General features: G+C 39.6%; 1 protein-coding gene across 4 annotated transcripts in view; it reads right to left on the bottom strand.

Moving 5' to 3' along the window:
- ANO5 (anoctamin 5) overlaps positions 1–26,818 on the bottom strand; it is a 1,890,652-nt gene that overhangs the window by 1,016,253 nt on the left and 847,581 nt on the right. For all 4 annotated transcript variants that reach the window (XM_044082599.1, XM_044082600.1, XM_044082601.1 and 1 more), the window contains one exon: positions 16,136–16,204. In XM_044082599.1, the coding sequence (XP_043938534.1) occupies positions 16,136–16,204 (69 nt within the window). The remainder of the gene's footprint in view (positions 1–16,135; positions 16,205–26,818) is intronic.

The raw sequence follows: 26,818 nt of genomic DNA, 5'->3' as shown, positions 1-26,818 counted from the left end.
GACTGACTGAGAATAATTAAGGAAACCTTTCTCTCACACATTTCCAGGTGTCACTATCTGGTACTTAAAATAGTGTACAAGAATCACAGCATGCAGGGCACAGCACGGTAAGCCATGTGTTCTTCCTTTCACTGCCTGAAAACATCTGTAAAATATTCCCTCCTTTCCCCTTCAGGCAGTGGCTACCTTCAGCTCCATCTGCCTACTAGCATGAAGTGGATGAAGCCAGTTCAGTCATCAATACCAGTAGCTCTGTTTCCATTGATCAAACTATTAGTAAACAATGTGATTACAACAGTGTGAGTGGTTCAACAGCTATCACACTCACCTTTGGTGCTGGAAGATGAGAAAGCTGTGGGTTCTATTCCCATACCAGGTATTTTGATTAATTTCCCAGTACTGACACTGCAGTGCCGTATAAGGGGGGATGGGGCTGCACTCGTGTGTGCTCTCTTCAGATGAAAAGTTAAATTGAGGTTTCGTCTGTCTGTGTATGTTAGCTCAAGGTGGATGGAAAACATCCCATGGCACTTAACAAAACAGCAGGGGTCCTTTATTTGCATACAAAAATAAATCTTATTTACAAAATATTTAAATATTTATAAATATTAACATATGTACAAATATATACCTATACAAATCTGTTTACACAAATAATGTCCTTTACAATTATGCTAAATTTTCATCCCTATTAGACCCCCACTCCTTTTTCTATAACCACCATCTGATTTTACTTAAATGTTGTTAAAATCCCATGTGCCATTAAACATAATTTTATTCTTTCATTCTATTTAACCCATTAACATAAAAACTTTATCTACTCTTTTAACATATTTTTTACTTCAACTCTTATAATATCCATATTTAATCATACCCATGTTTATTTTATCTACTTTCTGTAGCTCCAAAAAATCTTAACACTTTTCCCCATAACTTTTTCTTTTACATTTCAAAATCATGTTCCATAGTTTCTTCTTCTTGACAATGTAAACATATTACTAGCAATTTATTACGAGTCTCCACAAAATATCTTGACATTCTACTTTCTGATTACACCATTTGCTTACTTTTACAGCTTTATTTTTTTCAGCTGTTAGATTTTTCCGTGGTTTCACATAGTAATGTTTTATCATTCTTATACCATACTTTTCCTTTTTTCGATATCAATTTTTACTTTCCACAAATATGTTTTTATTGGTAACATTTTATTTCTTCATGTAAACACTTTCTCTTTTATGCTTTTTTTTTTTTACCATACCCCAAAATTTATCACACTTATATTTATAAGGTTTTACTTCTAATCTTTCATCTTTTTCATTTATCTACTTTTATACTTTGTACAAAATTTAGTGAAGCAGTGTAACCATTGGGTTAATTAACCCTAAACCTCACACTTTATTTACATGCAAAACTCCTCTTTTTACTGGGTTTAATCTTGAACCCCATACAAATGAAAAATATCTGCAATAATTCCTTTTCAAATGCTGTTGGCAACATAAATACACTTGCTAAGTATGTTATTTTCCCCATCAGTACTGAATTTATTAAATAAGCCATTTTCCCAAATGATAATTTAGAAGTTCTACAGAAAAGATGTTTGCTTTATTTCTTCTATTTTTTCCCTTTACATATTTACGTATACTTTCTACTTTATTTAATGCCATCCCTATCATTTGTAAACACTCATTTGTGTAAATTACTTATTTTATCCAAATTTTGTTTTTTGCCATTACTATATCATCTGCATATGTTAACAGAACTGGAATTTTTAATCCTTCAGGCATTGTATACAACGCCACCTTCATTTTGTAATTTGACATGCTATCACATTCATAACTAATGCAAAATCTCCCACTCGCTTCCATAAAAATTCCACCTCCAGCTCCATCATAGACTGGATCCTTAATTCCCCCCACCAATACCACAATCCCACCACCTTACCCGACTCCCTCAGTGATCATCTCCCTACCACCATCTTAAGACACTACTCCCATATTCCTAAACCCCACCTTATCAAAGACTGTCGAAAACTTTCAATTCATCCCAATTTAATTCCATTCTCCACAACATAGATTGGTCCATCCTAAAACACCTCCCCCTGAACGATGCTGTATGCCCTTTCAATAGCATCTTCATGAGTACTCTAAACTCCTTAGCTCCCTCTAGGAAAATCAGAGGAAAATCAAATCATGCTCCCTGGCTCTCCAATGAGACTTGGTCCCTTATGAAACAGACAGTGTTTGGAAAAACTGGGCTAAAACTAAACCACCACCTCTTCTTCAGAAATACAAGCAACTGAGGAACTATGCAAAAAAACCTACAACTAATGACAAAAAGTTTTACTATAGCTCTGCTCAGCTTAACAAATCCAATCCTCAAAAATGTTGGTCAACTCTCATCATCCTCTATCCTGGAAAGCCCTGTAATCCCTCCCCATACCCTAACTCTTCATCTCAGGAAACCGCTACCCTCCTGAATAAACACTATCTCTTCCATCCAAAATCTGGAAACCTCTAAGCCAAACTCTACTTCGACATCCATCCCTCCAAGTCCCTCTAACACAACTTTGTTTTCATTTGAGCCAGTTCCCATTACTTACATCAAATCTCTATTACTCAAGCTAAAACCTTGCTCTCTCCTTCCACTAACAATCTATCTCCTACATTCCTCAAACTTGCTGCTGACTCAATTGCCTATCCTATATCTATACTAATTAATCGATCTATTCTGGAATCAAATGTCCCCACCCTTTGGAAATCTTTCTTTACTATCCCTCTTCATAAAGGTGGAAAACTCCACTGACCCCTCAAACTAACGACCCATTGCCATTCTGTCCTCCCTATCCAAGATACTAGAAAAATGTATTCACTCACAGCTTCTCAGCCACCTCCTCACGCCCCACATACTTACCCCTACCAAACATGGATTTCATCCTCAACAAAGCACCACAACTGCCCTCCTCTCCTTCCCTCATATCAATGCAGAGGCCCTAGACAAATTACAGTTGTGTACACTTGCCATAAATGTAGATGTTAGAGTGTATTCACTGTTGCAGTCATTACATTTGGGTTATCTGTTTGCAGGTAGCCCTCACTTGGCCTAATTAAAGTCTTGGGTCCTACATCGGTTGCTGCCCCTTCTTCCATGACGTCAGGTCGTCAGGGGTATAAAATATGCAGCAGATGCCATTACATCAGTTTTTCTTGCCCCCACATATCATGTACCCCCCTAATGGGGAGCAATTAATTATAAAAGTACAATGATATACCTCCAAAAGTAAATGCACCAAAAAGGCTTTTAAGCATAGTAAAGGAGAGTAGAGGTATAGCCAAAAGAAGCTAGGGGGCTGGAGGGAGGGTAACCAGGACTGCAACAGTGAATACACTCGAACATCTACATTTATGGTAAGTGTACACAACTGTACTATGTTCTTCGCGTTTCACTGTTGCAGTCATTACATTTGGGTAGATTCTCAAAGCTGTGGTTGGGAGGAGGAATTTAGATAGCATGAGGACCAGCTATAAGGCCCTGCAAGTCTGCAGTGGCAAAGCCAGTTCTGGATTTAGAGAAAATTGGCAAATAGTAATGCTTGGTGAAAGCATGTACAGAACTCCAGGTAGCAGCTTCTAGGATGTCCCTGGTAGGGACGCCTCTGAGAAAGGCTGTAGAGGTAGATGCAGCCCTGGTGGAGTGAGGTCTGCTCCCCTGGGGGATAGGTTTTCCATAGTGCTTATAGCAGAAATGAATGCAATGGCCTATCCATTTAGAAATGGCTTGCTTTGAAAAAGCCTTCCCCTCTGCCCCTGCAGCAAATGCTACCAACAGTTTTTCAGATTTCCTTTGAGATTTAGTCCTGTCCAAGTAGAATTTGAGTTGTCTGTGCACATCTAAGGAATGCAGTATCCGTTTCCCTTTGTTCTGTGGATTGGGAAAGAAGCTTGGCAATGAATGGACTGGACTGATTAAGGGCCACACTGAATACCACACCTTGGGCATGAAGGATGGATTGGTTCTGAGGGACACCCTGTCCGCATGAAAGATGATGAAAGGCTTCACTACCATAAGGGCCTGTAATTCAGATACCCTTCTAGCTGAAGTGATTGCTAAAAGGAAAGCTGTTTTCCAAGAAAGAAATTTTAAGTCTGCAGTAGCAGCTGGCTCGAAAGCAGGTACAGTGAAAGTTTCTCCAAAATAAAGTTAAGGTCCCAGGCTGGGGTTGAAGCTCTCCTGGGTGGGCTCAAATTTTTGGCCCCTCTGAGGAACTGCTTGAGCAGTGGATGAGAGAAGAGAGGGGGGTTCTGTGTTATAACGAACTGAAATGGTTGAGGCGTGGATTTTAATGGAGGAAAAAGACAAGCCCTTGTGAAGCATCTCAGTAAAGTATTGTAAAATCTGAGGTAAATCCACTTTCCAGGCTTGTTTGTGGGAATTCCTTGTGCAAAATTTGTCCAATTGGTAGTTGTGGGGAGAGGCAAACAGGTCTATATCTGGGTTCCCCCATTTGCTTGTCAACGTGTTGAAAATCCTTGGTTCCAGTTTCCACTCATGTGGGTCCATAAGGTTTCTGCTTAGTCCGTCTGCCAGTGTATTTAAGTTTCCTGGCAGGAATTCAGCTTGTAGGTGCACTTGGTAGCTCAAGGCTGTGTTCCACAATACCATGGCTAGTCTGCAGAAGGGGTAAGAATGTGTACCCCCCCTGCTTGTTTATGTATCACGTAACAGTGGCATTGTCTGTCTTTACCATTAGTTGTCCTGCAAGAATGCGGTCCTTGAAGGCTGTAAGAGCATTCTGTACAGCTAACATTTCTTTTTAAATGATATGCAGGTGCATTTGACTTGGGATCCATTTGCCCTGAATGCACTTCCCTGTCAGGTGAGCCCCCCCATGCATATAGTCTGAGTCTGTTAGGATTTGGGTGGCAGGGGGTGGTGTGAAAGGTAGTCCCTTGTTTTGGTGGCAGGCCTCTGCCCACCATAGGAACTCTAGGCAAGGTATGATAGGAATCATTGCTTCTAGATCCGGAGAATGTTGACACCATAGGCTTTTTAGATACCACTGTAGTTTCCTCATATGCAGTCTTGCATATGGAATTAGAAGAATGCAGGAGGTCATGAACCCAAAGGCTTGCAGTATTTGTCTTGCAGATAGCAGGGTTTTTGTGGCCACTTGTTTGAAGTAGGTTGTCAAATGAATTTGTTTCTCTGGCGTGAGGTAGGCCATCTGGGAAGTTGTATTCAAGCTTGCTCCCAGGAAAATAATTTGTTGACAGGGTACCAGGTGTGATTTCTTTTCATTTATGGTGTACCCCAGACAAATTAGAACCCCTTGTACAAAGGCCAGATGATTCAAAAGTATGTCCTGGCTGTCTGCCTGAATTAGACAATCATCCAGGTATGGGTATATTTGAATATTTCTTTGCCTGCAAAATGCAATAACTGGAGCTAGGCACTTTGTGAATACCCTGGTCACAGTAGATAAGCCAAAGGGCCGTGCAGAGAATTGATAGTGCGTGTAGCTTGCTTTGAAGCGTAGGTGTCTTCTGCAAGTTTTCCTGACTGGGATGTGCAGGTATGCTTCTTTTAAATCTAGTGTTGCCAACCAGGCATCTTTGACTAGCATAGGAAGTAATTGGTGAAGAGTCAGCATCTTGAATTTTGGAATACAAAAAGGTGTTTAGAGTAGACATGTCCAGGAGAGGACGCCATGGATCGTCTTTTCTGGGTACCAGAAAAAGTCTCGAGTAGAAATTTTGTCCCTTTTTCTCTTCTGGTACCAGTTGAATAGCCCCCATGCTTAAAAGAGAAAGTACTTGTTTTGGGGCCTCTGCCCACTGATTTGGGGGGGGTAGGTCCAGCCACCCGCTTGTTGTTTGCAACGTGTGGAAGGGAAATCTGTATCCCTGGAACACTATATTTAAAACCCATTTGTCCTGGGTAATGAGTTTCCAGTTCTTTGCAATGAACAGCAATCTTTCCCCCCAAAGGGGCAGTCAGTTGATAAGTGCTTGGAAATTTTAAAAGGAAGTCATTGAGACAGTTTACCATAGGGGGAGTCTTATTACTCCCAGATTTGGAAGTGGAGGCTCCCCACTGCTTAATCCTGTGTGTCCCCTGGGACTGAAACCTGGGTTTTTTTGCTGTGTCTGGGTTTGGCTTGAGAAGACCTAGAAGGGGTTGGAAAGGACCAATTCTTAGAGGTCCAAATGCCTACTAAATTTAGGAGGCTGAACTTGTAAGAAATCTTTAAACAGTTTGCATAGATTTAGCTTTATCTTCCATCTTTTTAAGAACTTCCTCAGCCTTGTTGCCAAACAGGCCGTCCTGATTTAAGGGAGCATCCAACAATTTAGCTTTAACATGATCAGGCAAAGATTGCTCCTTAAGCCAAGCATGCCTTCTGAGCAAAGACCCAGTAACAGCAGCCCTGCAAGAGGCCTCTAATGAATCAAAACCACATTGCAAAGTATGTTTTCCAACTTGTTCAGCAAGTAATACTTTATTTTCCACACAGTCAGGAATCAACATAATTTTCTGTTTAAGCAATCCAATAACATGTTGCTGATACTTTAACATATGAAACTGGCAGTTTAATGCCCTAATGGCAAAAGTTGCAGAAGTGTAAACCTTCTTACCCCATCTATCCAGCGCCCTGGAGTCTCTATCAGAAGGGGTAGGATTTTTAGCAGTAGAAGCCTTAATGCCCTTGGGCCCCTGTGAAATAGTCTCTGCATCTGCAATAGGATTTTTAAAAAGGAACTTGTGTGACTCGGGGACCCTGTAGTATCTGTCTCGTTTTCTGGGAGCAGGAGGCAAGGAATCAGGGGCCAAACTAGATTCCAAAAAAGCATCAACAATGTCTAGTAGAGGTGGAATAGCTAAAGGCCTATGTTGAGGTAGGAGTAAGAAATCCCTAAGCCTCTTTTTTGAATCAGAAAAATCCTGGCTTTCCCAGTGGAAATGCTCCCTTAGAGTATGCAAGGTTTCCCCAAAAGAAAAATCCTCTGGAGGGGAAGCAGAGGGAATGGAGTCCTCTGCATCAGAATCCTAAGTAGATAAGGGCAAATCCAGATCATCAGAAGAATCAGGAAAAAAAAAAATCCTGGTCAGAAGATTCATAAACCACTTCGGTCCTAGGCCTCTTAGAAGGGGGGGGGGGTTGGCTACCCCTGATTAGAGTTATTAGATCTTCAGCCATTCTTATCATTTGTTTTTTAGGCATAGAGGCCTGAGCATGTGGCATGGGCGTCAGTTTTTTAAGCATGGTTCGAGATTTAGGCCTAAGAGAAGAAGGAGGCGTCGGTTTAACCTGCCAAGTCCAGAGGCCTAAATACACCCTCTGAAGCCAGTGCCTGCACAGCGGCTCCGGACCCATCCAAGGTAGAGACAACCGCGGGTTCCATAGTTGAAACATCTCGCGGCATACTGGACTCCGAATGGGTCTCAATAAAGGCCTACGAATCAGCAGTAGCAGGTGTCAGGGGCTGCAAGAGCGCCTCACTGAGTACCGGCGAACTGGCGACTGGCTTAGGAAAAGCGTGGTCGACAGCTTTGGACCTTGGCAGCCTGTCTCTGTCTATCTTTGCGGTTTTTTGGAATCCCGGTAGTCGGATGGCTAACAGACGACATTTCTGGATAATTAAACCAAGAACCGAAAATATAGCGACGACGGATAGTACGCTGATTAAAGCACAAAACTGACAGCAAGGTTGGTCGTGGTCAGGGCCTAGGCAAGGAATACAGTACGAATGAAAATCTTTAAGCGGTATTTGCTTTCCGCAAGTAATGCAATTATTAACGTTTAATGACATCGGTAAGGAGCAAGAAAAAGTTTCCCAAATGGGGTACTTAGTTTTAGTTGAAGACTTCGGTTCTGAAACTCGAAGACGAAAAATTTCAGGAGTCGGCCAACCAGCATTTGCGAACTGCTTCTGCTTCGGGTACCGCAAGGCAAGAAAGACTGATGTAATGGCATCAGCTGTATGTTTTATACCCCTGACGACCTGACATCATGGAAGAAGGGACAGCAACCGATGCAGGACCCAAGACTTTCTTAATCAGGCCGACTGCAGATAACCCAAATGTAACTGCAACAGTGAAACACGAAGATCATCAATAAACTCATTTCCTGTCTCTTCCTAGATCTCTCCAAAGCCTTCAATACTGTCTCTCATCCTCTACCACTATCCAAACTAGCAAATCTCCACCTATCCCCCTCCGCACTTGCCTGGTTTAATAATTATCTATCTGGCAGTGAACAATCTGTCAAATGACTCTCATCCTCCTCACCTTTCCTTCCCATCTCCACTGGTGTTCTCCAAGGCTCCATCTTGGGACCCCTTTTGTTTAACATCTTCACCAATGATCTTTACACCTCATGCACAAAATCCTCCCTTATTCAGTATGCTAACGACTCTACACTTATCGCCATCTCAAATAACATTCCTGAACTACACTCCCTGACCCAACAAGCCCTACTATCCACTGAATAATGGCTCTCACAACCTACTGATCCTAAATCCCAAAAAGACCAAACTCCTACTTTTCCTTCCCCGTTCTTTCTCATCACATAACCTCCTTTTTATTACATCTTCTAACAATACAACTATCCAATCTGACACCCACACAAAACTCCTAGGGGTCATTATCGATGATGAACTAAAGTTCAACCTACACATACTCCAGTGTATAAAAAAAAAAAAAAAAAAAAAACAGAAACTAGGTCTGCTATATCGGAACAAAAAATTCCTACCCCCTGAATCTAGACTTACCCTGGGCCAGGCACTCCTCCTCCCACTCCCTCTTATACCCCGCCCCAGTTCTTATCAATATCTAAGCCTCCACTCTAAACAAACTCCAACAGACTTACCATAAAGTAGCAAGATTCATTACTAACCCCCCATACAACTCGCACCACTGCATTTCTTTAAACTCTCTTCAATGGGCTTGAACTTCCCCAATTTCTGCTATCTTATCAATTTCATATGCTATGCACTATTCTTTATAAAAACCTCCTTCTGTCCATCTCTATCTTCCTTAATCTCCATCTACATCCCATCCCAGACCCTCCATACTTCTAACCAACAATTACTTTTATGTCTACCACCCAAAAAGGTCAGTAGGCAAACTACTTGATAAACACTCCCTTGCCCATGCTTGGAACAAACTTCCCCTTGACTTAGTTCAATCTCCCACACCTCACACTTGAAAAATGAACTAAAAGCTTATTTTCTCAATTCCAGGACCTGTCCTTGCCATGACCCCACCTAGTCTTCCTTCCCTTTATGTACCCTCAAAAGGTCCACACTTAGTACCTCACTATACCTCTCTCTCCAATGTGTCTACAATGCATTTGCATAATTTTATACAAACAAATTTTATTGTTGACCTATTGAACTATATCAATGTAAAATTATGTTACTAAGCTTCTTTTTAATGAAACTTTAACTTTATGCATGTAACCCAATATATGTGAATCTTTTTGCTAGAACTGCTATTATATCAATATTGTTTAAAATTGTACTTGTTTAAAAATATACTACTGGAGCTTTTCTCCTCGGGTCTCCATTGAAAATGGGCCACAAGCCCAGTTGGACAAACCCGGTTAACAAATGGCAATAAATAAATAAATAAATAAAAAGTATACAACTCATTGGACATCCCTGTCTTACACCATTCTTCACATGTACCTCTTGGCTTAACCAGCTGCTTACAAGCATTTACTATTACCATACCCTGGACATATACAATTTTCTAATTTTCTCATTATTATATTCTTTCATTACCCATAAAATGTCATATCCTCTTGTGTCAAATCTATCATGATTTTCGCTTTTCTGTTTGTAATCATCCACAATTTCTCTATCATTAATAATTCTTGACAGCCCTTCCTCTTTATACTATAATACGCCATCTTCCATAATATTTTTCATTTGTTTCAAATCTCGTTTGCATTATTTTTCATACAGCTCTTATAATCATTATTCAATATTATCTGTCTCCATTTATTTTAATTCTCTTCGATCCTCCTTCTGTATGAATTTAAGTGTTCTACTGTATAATTTTATATATAAAACCTTCATTTAACCATTCATTCAAAATCTTTTTTTTTTTTTTTTGCCAATCCCTTAAATTTTTATGCATTTCATTCACTATTCCATCTGAGCCTGCAGCCAAATCAGCATTTACTTGCCCCAATACTTTAGCTCATTTAAAGAAATCTCCTTTTCTGTTCTCTTTCTGTTTAAGTTACTTTCCATGTTTTTTCACTACCTTTTTTCTTTGAACATTTTGTGCACTTCTTTTACTACACTGTTCATAATCTTTTCCAGAGTTCTTTCTATTTCCCTTTTATATTTATTTCTCTCATTACACTACCATCTTCCTTTACTAATTTCCTTAAGTAACTTGATACTAGTCTTTTTGCCTGGTAAAAATCTTTGCTTACATAACAATGATTCTATTTTTTTCTTGATTTCTTTCATTTAATTATTTTTCTTTGACAAGAACTTTCTAAGATTACGTTCTAAATATTCCAATGTATCATTACATGTTCTTTTATATTTTTCTCTCTACTTTTCTCACATTATATTGCCACTAAAACATTTTTATATTTTCCTTAAATATCCACTACTCAGTCCAAGCTTTATAAACTGTTCATAGTAATATGGGCGATATTGTACTTAAGCCTCACCAGATGCACAGTAGCAAGCCCTGCCCAAAACCCACCCTCGTGATGCGTCATTCATGAATATGCATTCCCTCCAAACGTACAACAAAATGTAAAAAGAAAATATTTTCACAAGGGGAGTCCTTACAAGTACAATATCACCAAAAAATGATTATATCTGTGCTTATTCTGAATACAGTTATTTTATTATCACACTGTGCTCCACGTTGTGACCCCCAAGGAGGAAGCTTTAGGTAAGACTGTGGTACTTTCTTTCTACGCTCTTATGTCAACTTCTTTTATTACTGGTTATTTCAGCTTACACACACACACACATTCGTACCTACTTTTTTTTTTTCTTTTGAGACTGGACAGGAACATATATATATATATATATATATATATATATATATATATATATATATATATATAGGTAAATGTAATAGATAAGACTTTTGAAAATGTAGCATGAAGTCTGACTTATTTATAATAGCGATTAATACAGCTATACTTGTAAATGTTGCCAAGTATTGATGTTTTATAAAACTTCCTGAATTATTTCTGTTTGACTCAATGCACTGTGAAACGATTGTTTTGAAAATAGGACCATCACAGGCCAGTTTTTCGTAATTTACAGACTATTGCACAGCCCGGGTCCACCGCATCTGTCACTCAATTCGCGACACGCCCACTTCTGCACAAAACGAAGTGGTGAGGCTCTCAAGTACAATATCGCCGTAATATGATCTTTTATTAACTGTATTATTAATCTCTTTCCTTCATTCCATGTTCTCATTTAACCTTTTTACTCCTATGCCTATTTTTATAAATTCCTTGTTTTCTTTTCTCTAGCTATATTCTAGCATTTTTCTTGTATCATCTCCTTTCTTTTTACACTTGCCTCTTAAATCACGGCTAAAGTCTACTATCATTTTAATGTTATATTTATTACTACAGTCTATACTCCGATGAAATGTTCTATCCCTTTCTTTACAGTTAGTATAAGCATGTAATGTTACAATCCTATATACTCGTTCTTTCACTTTAAATCTATAATGGTTACTCTTCTGATTTTTGCTAATGTTACAGCCAATACCCTTTACTGTACTTCTACAGAATGCAGCAATTCCAGAACATCTCTCATTTCCCAAATTCCAAATCATCTTTCCTCCCCAATGTGCATTTTCTAACAATTACATCTACATCACATGTATTACACAGCTGCAAAATTCCTACTCTTCTTACTATATTCCTAATACTATTCACATTTACACAAAGCACTTTAAAAATTTCATTTTCTCTCTTCCTTAGATTCATGGTTTCCTTAGTTCATAGCCAATTACTAGGTTAGCTTTCTTAACAGGCCATTACAAGCCTAATCAATTTCCTTCCCTGAAGTCCTTACAAGTACAATATCCTTCCCAAAAGTCCTTACAGTACCTAGTATTTGAGAGTCAAACACCTTAATAAAAAGTCCCAGTCTTTAGCTGCATATATTCTTTTTCATCCATTTTTTTTTTTTGCATTTATCCCTTTAAATTTCCTTTTTGATTTCTACCCGTTTTACCAACAGAATTCTTTTTCCTTTTCTCCAGTTTATGTCTTCATCACTTATTTCGTTAGAACCTTCTTTAATATTCTCCATTACATTTTCTTCTATTTCTACTACTTCTAAACTTTCTCTGCTTTGTTCATTTACTTTTTTCTTACTGTTCTTTTCATTTTTGCAATCCATAATTTCCCACTTTGTTACATTTATAACATTTCAATTGACATGTTTTCCATCATGTCCCATTTCCCCACAAATATAACATTTTCTTTTGTCACAGTTACTTATTGAATGTCCTTTACCACAAAAAAAAAACTTTTTTGGTCGTCTCCAGTATTTTACAACAACCATGTTTCCCTCCATATTTACCATACTTGGTATATGTATAATATGTATAACATGTATAATATTTCTCTTTCTATTCTTAACACAACCCCAGGCACCAATCCATAAACCTCCTTTGTCACAAACTTTTTCAAAGTCCAGTACTTCTTTACATAAAACTTTCAAATGTCCTTTCAAAGATTTTCTACCCCTGTTTGAAACTGTACTTGAATCTGGTTTCCCTGTTAAATGCTTCTATCACAAAGACTCCATGTGGGTTACAGTCTTTCCTTTTTTTATATTCTCCAAGAAAATTTTGCATTGAAAAAAAAAGTCTCAAATATGTCACAGAATGACACTCTAAGAATAAATGCTCTTACCTCATGTGCTTTTATACTCAAAAGACCTATTAAATTGTCCCATGCTTCATAGCTGTCCATTTCTTTGTCTTCTGTACTTTGAATCCTTATCACGTACTTCCATTTTTCATTTTCTTCTACCTTCTTTTTTACTACTCTAGTTTTGCCTTTGTTTACTTTCTCTGCATAGGCTCTCTTTTCCATCTCATCACTATTCTTCAGGACTGTCACTACATCCTCCTTTTGTATTTTCTCCATAATGTCCCACAGGAAACATTACCTTCATTTTCTGATTCCTCTGCACCACCATTTCTTTAAGTCATCCCACAAACCTCCTGACTGGAGGGTTGTAATTATATATCCATCATTTGCCGACATCTCCATCAAACAGGTTTCTTTGAAACATTTCCTGAGAATCCTGCACACATTCTCCGGTCTCGCTATTTGCTTTCTCCTTCATTTCTTTCATTACTCCATCATCTCTTGCTGTCTCGCCATGTGCTTCCCTGTTTCTCTGGGCTGCCTCTGCACCTAGAATGGAAACAAAAAGTGCTCCTCCACAATGGTTCCCACTCAAGAAGAGTAAGGGAAGTTCCACAGTGTACTGGTCAAATTTCCACTTGTCGATATGAATACCACCTTGGGTCTCCCCTGAAGAGGACACTGGCCTACTGATACTAACTCATTCAACAAAAAGTAAATACACACAAACAAATATAAATCCTCCATTCACTGTTCTTATCACCTGCTCATCAAGACTTCAAGACATTTCCAATCTCAGGCAATCTGAGCTATTTCTGCTCGATCCAGGTCAGTATTCTTCCAGATCCAATAGTGCGCTGGCAGCTGCTTGGCGATGTTCATCATCATCAATATTAGCAGTGTCATCGGACACACATGCTTAACAGCACCACATGAATATATGTGCTTGCATTTGAACTACAACTATAAAAATTAATAAAAATGGAAAACACACATGCATCCAACCAGCTCTTTATTGTAAAAAGAAAAGACAGAGTATGTTACTTCAAACTCAAGCCAGTCTTCAATTACCTCAAAGGTACTGCATTATGTTAAAGTAATACTTGAAAAGTACATACCTTGCTAAAGCTAGAATATTTGAAAACATGGGAGCATATAAAAGTCATTAAAGTACAGGTTTTAAGGAAAGTTTTGCTGCATTGTTTCAAAGATAGTACAACACTGCTACAATGGTAAAAAAGAATGTCTCATGGCATTGAGTATTACGGACAGAAAATACGACAACAGGATCAAAGGATAGTGAATCATCCAAAGCATAAAAATAGGCAGGAACACCACAGCTTCACACAATAAAAGTATTTATTTCATAAAAATGGACCAGATAAGCACTTTCACGTTGTAAAACCAATGCTTCTTCAGATTATAAAAACAAACAATAACAATTTCATTTAAAAAAGTTACATACTCAATTAACTATGTTAATCGATCACTTCATTAAACCAATTTCCTCCCTTTCAGTACAGGTTTGAAAGAAACACAACCATTAATGCCAGGATATTTATTGGCTTGTAACCTTAAAATCCATTAAGTTCTGCTGTTTCAGCATAGTTAGTGAGATCACCCCACCTCCGGTGACCCACATGGACTACTTGTAACACTGTGAAGGCAAACTCACGCCCATCATTGTCTTTAATATGTTTAGCTAACGCATTGTTAATATTGCAAGTTCTGATCTCATAGGAATGACTAAAAATTTGATCTTTTAATCTCTTATTGGTCTTACCAAAATAGAACCCTGTACAGGACTTGCATGTAGCTAAATAAATCACATTTGCTGTGCTACAATCTGCATAAAATCTACGGCTGAAACATACTTCAACCATGGATGTTTAAACACTTGTTCCTGTGAAATAGATGTACATGCTCTGCAGTGTCTGCATCTATACGTACCAAGTCTAGCAGACATCTGGCTGCTTGCCTTGATGTTATGATTCCCTGTGCACAACTGTCTCCAAGTTTAAACAGTTCTTGTACATAAAGGAGGGGGTAACACCAACTATTTCAGGTGTCTTCTTGTCACCTGTATGCATTCCCCAGCTTTTTTATATAATGCTGCAAACAAAGCCTACATCACTTGTATATTTCAGACCAAATCTGAGTTTATTAACAGAGCGCCTATCCCTATGGGAACTGATTGCACATCTAGAGAAGTATGGGGCAGCAATAGTAGGACAGTGAATTATCTGACATCACCAGGGTTAACTAGCAGAAAGAACACGTCAGCAAATTTGATGATTCTAGTGTCTGTTTTATGCTACAGGTTTCCGCTTGTGTGTTCCAATAAAAAATGTTCTACACTCAGATCTAGTGCATGTCCTGCCACAGTCACAGCTGATAAAGTGCACTCCAGAGGGCCTTGGATACTGCCTTGCAGCACACGGATAAGTGTGTTACAGTGAACATGCACTTTGTTGCGTCAACACATCAGTTGCTTCCATGCCTGTGTGTAATGCTGGTCCTGTGCAGCATGTGTTTACCTGACAGCCACACATTCATTTCCTGTGCTGACAGGGACACTGCTGTGGAATGAAGGTGTCTTGGTAACTATGCAGAGGTTGCTGCTCTACTATGTGTAGTAGTACCTACAGCAGCAACAGGTCCTTGTGTGTTTTTTTTTTTTTTTGCTCAGCATGTGACTGTCACTAAGACATGTGTACACATTTTTTACCATTACCATGGTCTATGGCATTTTGGGCCATGGGTGGAATTTTTTTTTTTATTTGAATCTGGCAGTTGATATAGATAATTAAAGCTGTGAGGTGTTAATGAATTGGTTCCTGCGGTACATGGTTTGATTTCCTCAGTCTTTTATTCTATTGTGTTACCGAAGGCAACTCAGTTAACAGATGGTGCTCTGGGGCAATTACAAATATGGGCTACACTCCTCACTGGTCTCGTGAACTGCAAACCTAGTATCAATCTATGAACCTGGTATGCACAACCCACGGTTCAGCTGTCCTCATGTTCAGCATCATAGAAGAGAAACTGATTCAAAAGCAGCACCCCTCTGACTGCTAAAACTGCAACATGAAGACTTAAAACTGTAATTGTTTTATTGCAGTAACAGCATTCAGACAGTTAAAGGCACTCTGGTACACCAGGCAAGTCATGCATAAAAGAGGAGGATTGCAATACAGCTAACCACTTAGATATGTATACCACCACCACTCACACCTCACATTAAGTGGAACTTACCTTTTTGTCCTCAATTTCTACATCAAGGCCAGATTTCATTAGATTAATTTCAAACTCCTTCCTTCGTTCCTGGGGGAAAAAAAGATAGAGCATTAAAATTTGTTTTAAATTCTTTCACTTTACACATCAGTCCCGTGTCCCATCTAATGCCTACTCTGAAGAGTCAGAAGGTTTAACCTTCACTGACAGTCTTCACGTACAGGAAAAGCACCTGCTACAAACTACTCTGCAACATATGACATCAGAGAACATACCTGACATTTACTTAGTGTTACATGGAATAACCCAACATGTACATCATATTCAACTATTCTCCATTTGTTGACTCTTTCAACTTAACTAGCAGTTAAACTTCAACACCCTTCTCCCACACAAGAACAGACCAAATGGGACTCTCAGACCAGAACCAAAGAAATCTCTGCTTCTCCTATACCACAGCTGTTGCTAGAGTGACATTAGTACTTCAACTCACCTCCAATACCATAAAACCATTTAAAACTCACAGAAGTACAGGAAAAACCCTAACACAAGTAGCAGCTGCAAACCACAAACATCGAACTAGAAATCAACTTCTCATGACCTTAAACATCATCAATCTTTATTAACAGCAGCATTAAAAATGAATTGTATTTTCATGACTGCCATTTCTGTGTACTATTCTACACAACCATGAAAACTAAAATCACTAACCAAACCCAGTCTGAAAAACAAATCAAAGACAAACCAGGAAAGACAAACCAGACAGTAGTGAATCCAAAAACACACGGAGGAACAAGGACTACGCTGTAGAAAAGTTTAATGAAGTGACATCCAATAATACAAAGCGCTTTTCGTCTCTTACTGTGAGGAGAATTCTTCAGGCAAAGTCACACATGAATTCATACTACTTAAATACTACACTCCTCCCCTAATTAACACTAATTAACACAATTAATTCCACTACAATGAAATGTGTTAAAAATTTAAACGTAGAAACATAAAAGCATGTACAAATAATCACTTGTTGTTGTTACTACTTTATACTAAAGTTACATACTTAGATAACCTATTCAATAAATGTATATAATTCAGTCACAATACATAATACTACTCCCCAATACCTAGAACGCCTATAATCAATAATGAAGCTAGGTTAAAATACATGCTAAAAAACATCATGCAGTTGATATATATATATATATATATATATATATATATATATATATATATATAAAATATTATTTAAAATAATATACAAAATATTATTTGAACTGTGTCATAAAAATATGAAAAACTATAAAGATGGAAATATGTAAAATATATAAAATTATATGAATGAATCTGTGAACATAAGTTTTGGCTTATCTCAACAAATATTTCAGTTTAAGAATACAAGTAATGGAATAAACTTTGCTTAACCCGGGTGACTGACATGCCCTAGTACATAACTGCCAATATAATTCCAGTTTTTCAAGCATTAATGATTCCGGACCACCCCTACCATCACATTTAATACAATTGAGAGCCCTGAATTTAAAAATATGATCTGGGTAATCATCAATGTGTCTGGCAAGTGCGTTATCTAACTTATGATTCCTAATATGATATAAATGTTCGTACACCCTCTCTCAATTTCTTGTGTCATGCCAAAATAGTAAGAGGGGCACTTTTGGCACTGGGCCAAATAAATCACGCCTTTAGATTGGCAGTTGAATCTGTGTTTCGTTGTGTAAGTACGTTCCCTAATACTAAAAGAAGTTCCTGTTGTCATGTGCACACAATATCTGCACATACATTTGAACATGGCCTTACTTTTCTCATGTGATAACTGAATACTTTTACATTCTAAAATGTTCTTTAAATTCTTACCACGCTTAAACACAAGTCTGGGTGACATTAAAAAATTCTTGAATAGTGTGATCATTAATAATATATTACCAATTTTTAGATATAATGTTTCTGATGGCAAAGCTATCAATGCTAAATGGTGTGATGAAGGCTATGCTTAGATCATCACAGGTTGGCAAATCCAAGTATTACTTAAATTCACTGTTCCAGTCTCTGTGGGGTTAATATTTGTCCTAACAAATAAAATTGGCTTGTAAACCCATTGTGACCTTTTAGATATATCCTCCTCCATTAAGGAATTCAGGAAGCTCCGAGGATATCCTCAGTTAAGAAACAGATTCCAAATTATTACATTCCTGTCTAAACTCATCATCTTTGGAAACCATGCACGCAGCTCTAACTAATTGCCCTTTTTTCACTGATCTTTTTTTGATGAGTGGGATGGCAACTACTAAAATGGAGGAAGTTATTACAAAAGGTTTCCTTACGAAATATACTTGCTGTATAACAGCACCTTTCCATATCTTTCTTTAAAAGAACATCTAAATAAGATATCTGGCTATAATTAAAAACATAAGTAAAAGATAAGAAATCAGTTGTGCTGTTAAAATAGGAAACAGTCTACCCTTGGTTTCATCCCCATGAATTAGCATAAATGTATCATCCAAATAACGTGTGTAAAACTGAATTTGGCATGATATGAGTCACTTCAAGTACATACTCATGTTCCCAGTGGGCCATAACGAGATTTGGCCCACTGGGGAACCCATTGCCACCCCAATTTTTTGTAAATAATATTTACCATTAAATGTAATAAAACTGGAACTCAAAATGAGGTCTAACAGTTCTTCTATCAAATAAATTTCTGAATCAGGGGGTTTTCTATCACATAAAATATTTTTCACCCATTCAATACCTTGCGTTTGGGGTATGGAAGAATATAGATATTTTACATCAACTGTTACAAAATTACAATTGGTAAATTCTAATTCATTGATATTAGATAGGAAAGTCCACGAATCTTTACAGATTTGTTTCTCACACAACATATTTTTTCAAAATGTAGTCGACTACCTTGGCACAAGAATAAGTGACACTATTTCTAGCATCCACAAGTGGTCTCATTGGGGGATCATTTAAATATTTGTGGATCTTTGGTATCCCGAATAATAAAGGTAGTCTGGGTGCTGGCATGTTCAAAAAATTAAACATATCAATATCAATTCTATTTTCTATAAACATATCGTTAAGGTATGAACGTATTCTATTAAATGCAGTGTTCATTTCACTTTTGGAAATTTCTACACAAGTTTCAGTTGATACACTACTTTTCATACGACGAATATAATCACAGTCCATTAGAACACCACCACCCCCCTTATCTGGTTGCATTATTCTCACACCAGCATGTTGAAGTAATGTAAGCTATTCTCATTCTTCCCTAGTAGTGTTAAAAGCATTCTTATTATAGGTATTCATGTTTAAACAGTTGATGTCTAATTCACATGCAAGTTCAAAAAGTAACAGGGTAGGGTGTAAGGGTGGGTTAAATGTACTAACTACTCTATACACGTTAGAAACTGTATTGTTTCGTCCAAACATAATTGTCAAGTTTAGTTTTCTAATAAACAATGTCTCGACAACTTTGACTTGAAATCAGCCTTGCTAGCTGGAACAAAAGTAGGGCCCCTTTTACCAACAGGTTAATCGAAACTGGTGAAATGTCAATATTTGAAAAATTATAAACTTTAAAATCTTTAGAGTCATTGTACAACACTTTACAAGTATCACAACCACTTACAGTTGAACTATTCAGTTCGTCGTTCTGTTCCTGCTGTTGTAATAAGTTCTTGTCAGTTGCTGCCTCAAACTAATTCGAGGCTATCTGGCGAAAATTTTGACAACTTAAGTTTATATTAAGGTTATTATTGCCAGAGTTATTTGAATTATAATTACGGCGTTTCTGTTGGTTATTACTAGTAGTATTAGAACCATGGTTATTTATTACTGTTTCACAATGAACATCCTCCACCACAAGTTCTTCTCTGTAAGGACCTCCCCCACGTATGCGTGAATGAAACTTCTTAGGTGATTGGGAGGATGGTGGCTTAGAACAGGCTATGCTGGATTCATAGGCATGTCTATCACGATTCAATTTTTTAATTTTAATATTCTTTTGTTTATTAATGTATTGGTCGATACTAGAAAAAAGCAGTTCATAATCGAAACGGTATCTGGTAAAGTCCATGTTGTCTTTAATTGAAGTATCAAACTGCCGCTTCATCACAGAGGATATCCATTGACTGTTGGTAGTGTTTACAAATGAGTTCTTGCAATTCAGTACCATGCCTATCGAATAATTTTAATAATTCACGATGAAATGCAGACCCATCCTGTAGACCAGTTGGATATAGCCACAGTCTTAGTTAGGAATTACGCCCTCTCTGATGCATTCCTGAAAATAAGCAATCTCCAGTTGTAGTTTTTTGATCTTAAAAAGCTTTTGATCAAAGTCTTGCAATAAAGCGGTAATATCTGGGGACCCATTAGCCGACTGCTCTACGCTCGAGCTAGTAACAACTGTTTGCATTAAAGGTGGCTCCTTTAGCCAAGTAAGTACATTAGGGGCTCCAATAAGTCCAGTAGTAGGTAGCTTTTCAGCATTAAGGACATTGGGAGTAGTTAGGTGGCAAACTTCAGTGTTCTTTTTAAGGCCACTACTAATACAATCTCTGGACTGAATCTCCATACTAACCACAGTATTACCAGATGAACCCAGTGAAGTAGGGGTTGATGTATTTACAGGGTACAGTTTAAGTAGCGGGAAGGCTGTCCAGTCTGGAAGCGATAGCATCCACCCTCTGTGTGAGTGCTGCTATCAATAAAGTAAGATTTCCGACATCATACTGTTGTGGTGAAGATGTAGGGGTAAGCGTATCCAGGTTATCCTCCATGATTAAGACAACGACCAAAGACAAACCATTACCTGTATTCTTAAATTGAAACATTTGCTGAGATAACCCTAAACTTATGTTCACAGATTCATTCATATAATTTTATATATTTTACATATTTCCATATTTATAGTTTTTCATATTTTTGACAGTTCAAATATTTTAAATATTTTAAATGTATATATATATATATATATATATATATATATATAAGATATATATATATATACAAGATATATATATATATATATATATATATATATATATATATATATATATATATATATATTAGATATATATATATATATATATATATTAGAGATATATATATTTATATATATATATATTAGATATATATATATATATATATATATATAAATATATAAGCGCTTTGTATTATTGGATGTCAGTTCATTAAAGTTTTCTACAGTGTAGTCCTTTTTCCTCCATGTGTTCTTGAAAAACAAATCACTAGAACACGGGGACCATAATAAAAAATCAAAATACAAGAACCACGTTTGCCTTCTCAACTGAAGACAAAAAAGTTATGTACCTACCATAATGTTCCATGTTTGTTGTCCTTCATCTCACTTACCTTCTTGATGGTTGGGTTCGGAGCCAATCCTCGGCTCTGACTCAGCCGATTTACTAAAGCTCGAGAGCTTATACTGGCTTGATGCTAACCCCTATCCCAGCATGCTTAGCGGTAACTACCCAGAGCTCACTTATGATAGCCCACACTAGACAATCATTGTAAATGCAAATTTTACTAAGCTCTTACACATTCAAGGTGAGGAAGAAAACAAAGCATGGTTAACTAACCTGGTATGTCAACAGGAAACTCAGTGTAACCAATGAAAGGAATTCCTCTCGATCCTCCAGGAAGGGGGAAGCGGGGGGGGGACACAAGGAAGGAAGGCGAGATGAAGGACTACAAACATGGAACGTTATGGTAGGTACATAACTTCTTTATGTTATGTTGTCCCATCTCACCTTCATTCTTGCTGGTTGGGACCGTGTCCCCAGCACCTGGTTCTTGGGTGGCTCACTGGAACAAACTCTTCAGGACCATGGAACCAAAGGATGCCCTGTTCTGGGAGACCACATCCACTTTGTAACGAGTGATAAAGGTATGAGGATTTGCCCATGTTGCTGCTGTACAGATTGAACCTAAAGGCAATTTGGCTTGGAAGGCAACAGAGGTAGCTAAGGCCCTGGTTGAGTGTCCCCTGGCTCTCCTTGGAAGCTTCTTTTTATGCAAATCATAAGAATAACTGATTGTGTCTGACAGCCACTTTGATAAGGTCACTTTTGAAACTGGAGAACCTTGTTTATTATCAGCAAAGGATACAAACAATTGATCTGATTTTCTAAAGTCTTTGGTCCTGTGTAAATAAAAATGTAATTGTCTATGAACATCCAATTGGTGGAGTCTATACTCTGCCTTGTTGCCATAACTGGGGAAGAATACAGGAAGCTCAATGGACTGATTTAAATTGTACTCTGAACATACCTTTGGCAAGAAGGAAGGATTGGTTCTGAGACAGACTATCTTTGTGAAAGATGAGATACGGCGAGCGAATAGATAAAGCATGTAATTCAGAAACCAGTCTAGCTGAGGTGATGGCAACCAAGAAAAGGGTTTTCCAAGACAGAAATTTCAGGGGCAAGATGCTGCTGGTTCAAAGGGTGGAAGAACCAGAGAGGCTAAAACCAAGTTTAGGTCCCGGGGGGGTGGGGGGTCTCTAACTGGAGGACATAAAGAGGTGCACCTCGTAAGAATGCTCTGTAGAGCTTATGGGACATGATGTTAGAGCCCAAGTCTCCTACATGAAAATTGGAGATGGCAGCCAGTTGGACCCGAATAGTAGCTGCAGTTGCTCCTCATTCGAAAGTTTCTGCCAGGAAATCAAGAATCTTGTGAACAGGAGCAGTGAAGGGATCAATATCATTATTCTTTGTCCAATAAGAGAATCTCTTCCATTTGCTAGTGTAAATCTTTCTGGTAGTGAGCTTGTGAGAGGACAACAGGATCCGCTGTATTGCCGGAGAAATGTTGGGGAGCCTGGCTAAGATTAAGTGGAGAAACTAAGCAGTCAGCTTGAGAGTTCTGAGGGAGAGATGGAGCCCGCCCGACTGATGCATCAGGAGGTCCGGAACTGGGTCCAGTATCCAAGCCTCCACTTGTAGATGATGGCGGAGAAACAGAAACCATATCTGATGAGGCCAGTAAGGAGCAATAAGGATGAGTGTGCAACCCAGTGACTTTGCTTTGGGAAGTACCTTTGGGATCAGAGCAAAAAGTGGAAAGGCAGAGTAGTCCCAGAGGCCAATCATGAACAATAGCATCCCTGGGTGACTGTCCCGGTGGGGGGACTAAGGCAAAGTAGCTACTGCATTTGTTGTTGAGGGGAGTGGCAAAAAGATCACAGCATAGCTAGCCCCATTTGCAAAAAATCAAGTCAGCAACTTCTTGCTTCAGGGACCACTCATGAGGCATGAGGATAGCCCTGCTGAGCCTGTCCGCTATCATGTTGGATTTCCCGGGAATGTGTGTCGCAATCAGAAAACGTTGGGAAGACCTCGTCCACTGCCATACTCGAAGAGCCTCCCGACACAAGGGGTAAGATCTGGTCCCGCCCTGCTTGCTGATGTACCATACCACTGACACATTGTCTGTCTGCACTGCAATGGTCCCGGTAGGTAGAGAGTCTTGAAGTACTTGCAACGCCAGAAGCACCGCTCTCATCTCTAGAGCGATGATGTGCAAATGGTACTCATGATGTTGCCACATTCCTTTGACAGTCTGTCCCAGATAATGATCCCCCCACCCTATCTGGGAGGCATCTGTGGTCACTGTGGCTACTGGATAGGGGTCTAGAAAGGGTCTTGCCCAGAGTCACCTGGCGGAGACAAGCCACCAAGTCCTTTTTGCAAGATTCTGTGATCAAGATCATGTGTGACATTGGTAAATCCTGGAAAGACCACTGAATGAAAAGAAGCCACTACACAACCCTCATGTGGAAGCGAGCCATAGGAACTAGAATAACTGCTGCGGCCATTGAGCCCAAGACTTGCAATACTTCTCTTGCCTGAACTCGCGTCTTTTTTATGAGAAATGAAACCTGCTGATGAATGGTTGACACCCGGTCTTGAGACAGCTCTACTATCATGGCTCTTGTATCTAAGTCTGCCCTTATGAAGACAATAGACTGAAAAGGAAACAAGGCAGACTTTGTAGTTTATGGTGATGCCTAGCTGGGAACAAGTTTGAATTGTGTAGTCCCGTGCTTTGATTAGTTGATGCTCGGTGGTGGCAGTGAGAAGCCAGTTGTCAAGATATGGAAACACCTGGAATCCTAGATGCCTCAGGTGAGCCATGACCACTGCCATGCACTTGGTGAACACCCTGGGGGCTGTGGTGAGACCAAAAAGCAGAGCTCTGAACTGATAATGACTGGCTCCCAGACGGAAGTGTGGAAATCTCCTGGATTGCCTGCCCATTTTTATGTGGTAGTACGCATCCTGGAGATCAATGGAGCACATCCAATTGTCCTGACCCAAGAAGTGAAGAATGGACTGCAGTGTTAGCATCTGGAACTTCGTCTTTTTTACAGATCTGTTTAGCTTGCTGAGATCCAAAATGGGTCTCCAGTCCCCTGTCTTTTTTGGAACTAAAAAGAACCTTGAGTAAGTTCTGGATTCGATTTGGTCTGCCGGGACTTATTGGATGGCTCTTTTTCTAGCAATCTTTGTACTTCTAGGATTGTTGGATCCCAAAGACTGGGTAGAACATCTGGGATAGAATGTTTTCCTCTTGAGGGGGGTAACTTGGAAAAGGGAATTTTGTAACTCCTGGATATTACTGACTGTACCCATGCATCTTTAGTGAGAGATTGCCAGGCTGTTGGGTACAATGACAGTCGGCCCCCCGACTGCCTCCAGAAGCAGACAGTCAGACCTCCCTTCAGGAGTGCTGGAAGGGCTTAGCAGAGAACACATCTCTGTACGGCATCTTCCGCTGTTGTTTCTCCCACTCCCCTGGGGGGGGGGGAATCTCCATGTGTGTCAGGCGAAGCTCCCTGGGATTTATAAAAACATCTTTCCACTCTTCTGACCTTTAGGATAGGGTCTAGATGGAGTGGAAAAACAGGCTCCTACAGCAGAGAGAGTCTTGCCATCCTGTTCACACCTGGTGAGTCTCTTTTACCTGAGGCACAAACAAGGACGAGCCATCAAATGGAGTATTGATAAAGGAGGACTTGAAAGGTTCCGCAAACTGACAGCCGCATCCAGGAGTGTCTCAGCAAAGCACCTCCGGTACCTGCTGCCCTACTCGCTCCACCTGCTGCATAAGAAATGAGCCTCATGGAGGAGTTGACCACTGAAGTCAAGGTTGCTTCCCATACCTGTCTATCCTACGGGACTCCCAAGTTCGGCGGATGGACAGATGAAGTTTCCACAAGGTCTTTCTTAGTCGCTGCTGCCACCACCACAGCATCAACAGGAACCCCTTTGGAAAGGAAGGATTTGTCCTTGGGTGCAGTTATAAATTTATTTGGTCACCGCAGAACTGGTTCCATGGTCTCTGGAGTGCTCCACACCTTCAGACTCACTACAGACAAAAGTGGGTCAAAAGGCAGACACCCCCAAAAGGTGGAGAGTCATGAATCAAATATGTCCAAGGTAGACAGACTCATCCTCAGAAGGGACTACGGACTTCGTCACCCCTCTAAGGATTTCCAAGATATCCGAAAAAGAGACATCCCTCAGAGGGGGGGACCGTGGGGACCCTTCCAATTCATCCAAGTCTGTGTCTTAAGTGATGGACTCAAGGGAGGCCAAATGCTCTCTTACATTTCTTCTTCAGAATGTTCGGGGCTGTCCTGGGTCATAGGTTCCCTATGCCTGGAGGAAGGAAGGTCAAAGGCAGGCACAGGCACTGAGGGAGAGGAAGTCAATGGAGCAGAGAGTGGAGCGGTATCAGGAGACAGCACACTCATCATCTCAAAGGCTCCACGTCCAGAGTCGAAGGAGCCTCCTGCTCCGAAGAGCTCGGAGATCTCCTGCGAACCGAGAGCGGCAGCACAGAGGCTGATGTGGGAGCCAAGCAAACCTGTGCCGAAGCTCCGAAAGGGATAGCAGGGTTGGACAAGGGTACAATGCCCCTTCCCCCCATCAGAGCCGGTGAGAGAGCTTTGGTGCTCAGATCCCTCGATGGACTGAGACATCGAGGAGATCAGAGCGGGGGTCGGAATCAATAAAGGAGAAGTAACTGGAGCCAATGGTTCCACCACCACGACATCCATGCACTTCAGCTCCAAGCTCAAGAGTGTCGGAGGAGGAAGTGATGGAGAAGCTGGATGGCCCGAGGGAGCCAATTCCTTATGGGCTAGGCTCAATAGCAATTTAGCAAGTGCCTGTGACTTGAGGAGCCTATTGACCACTCTCTCCACATCATGATCCAAAAGCCTGGAGGACCAAGAGGAGTGAGAAGAGGACCTGTGACTGCCCACCCCAGATTGCAACAAAGGAGATTGTGGAGCAGAGAAAGTACAGTTTTGTACCTACCATAAATGTAGATGTTCGAGTGCTCATACAGCTGCAGTCCTAACAGATGGGTTATCCTGCCGTCAGGCGGGTCCTCGGTCGGCCGAATTCCAAAGTCTAGGTCCGGCGTCGGTTGTCGTCGCTTCTTCCCTGACGTCAGTGCGGCAGGGGTATAAGAGAGGCAGCCGACGCCATTTTCTTCAGTTTTTCTTGCCCCAGATGTCAGGTGCCCCCAGAAGGAAGGCAAACATAATGTTATGCAAAGATGCAATGTTGATAAATCAAAAACAGTAGTTGCAAGCAAATACACCATAGAAGAATACCCCAAAAAGGTTATATGAAAAGTGTTTGT

The sequence above is a fragment of the Protopterus annectens genome, chromosome 9.part0, assembly GCF_019279795.1.
Source record: "Protopterus annectens isolate FY-2018-M chromosome 9.part0, PAN1.0, whole genome shotgun sequence".
NCBI classification, from domain to species: domain Eukaryota; kingdom Metazoa; phylum Chordata; order Ceratodontiformes; family Protopteridae; genus Protopterus; species Protopterus annectens.
Note: the sequence above shows the minus strand (reverse complement) of the source record. Positions and strands in the feature narration are given on the sequence as shown.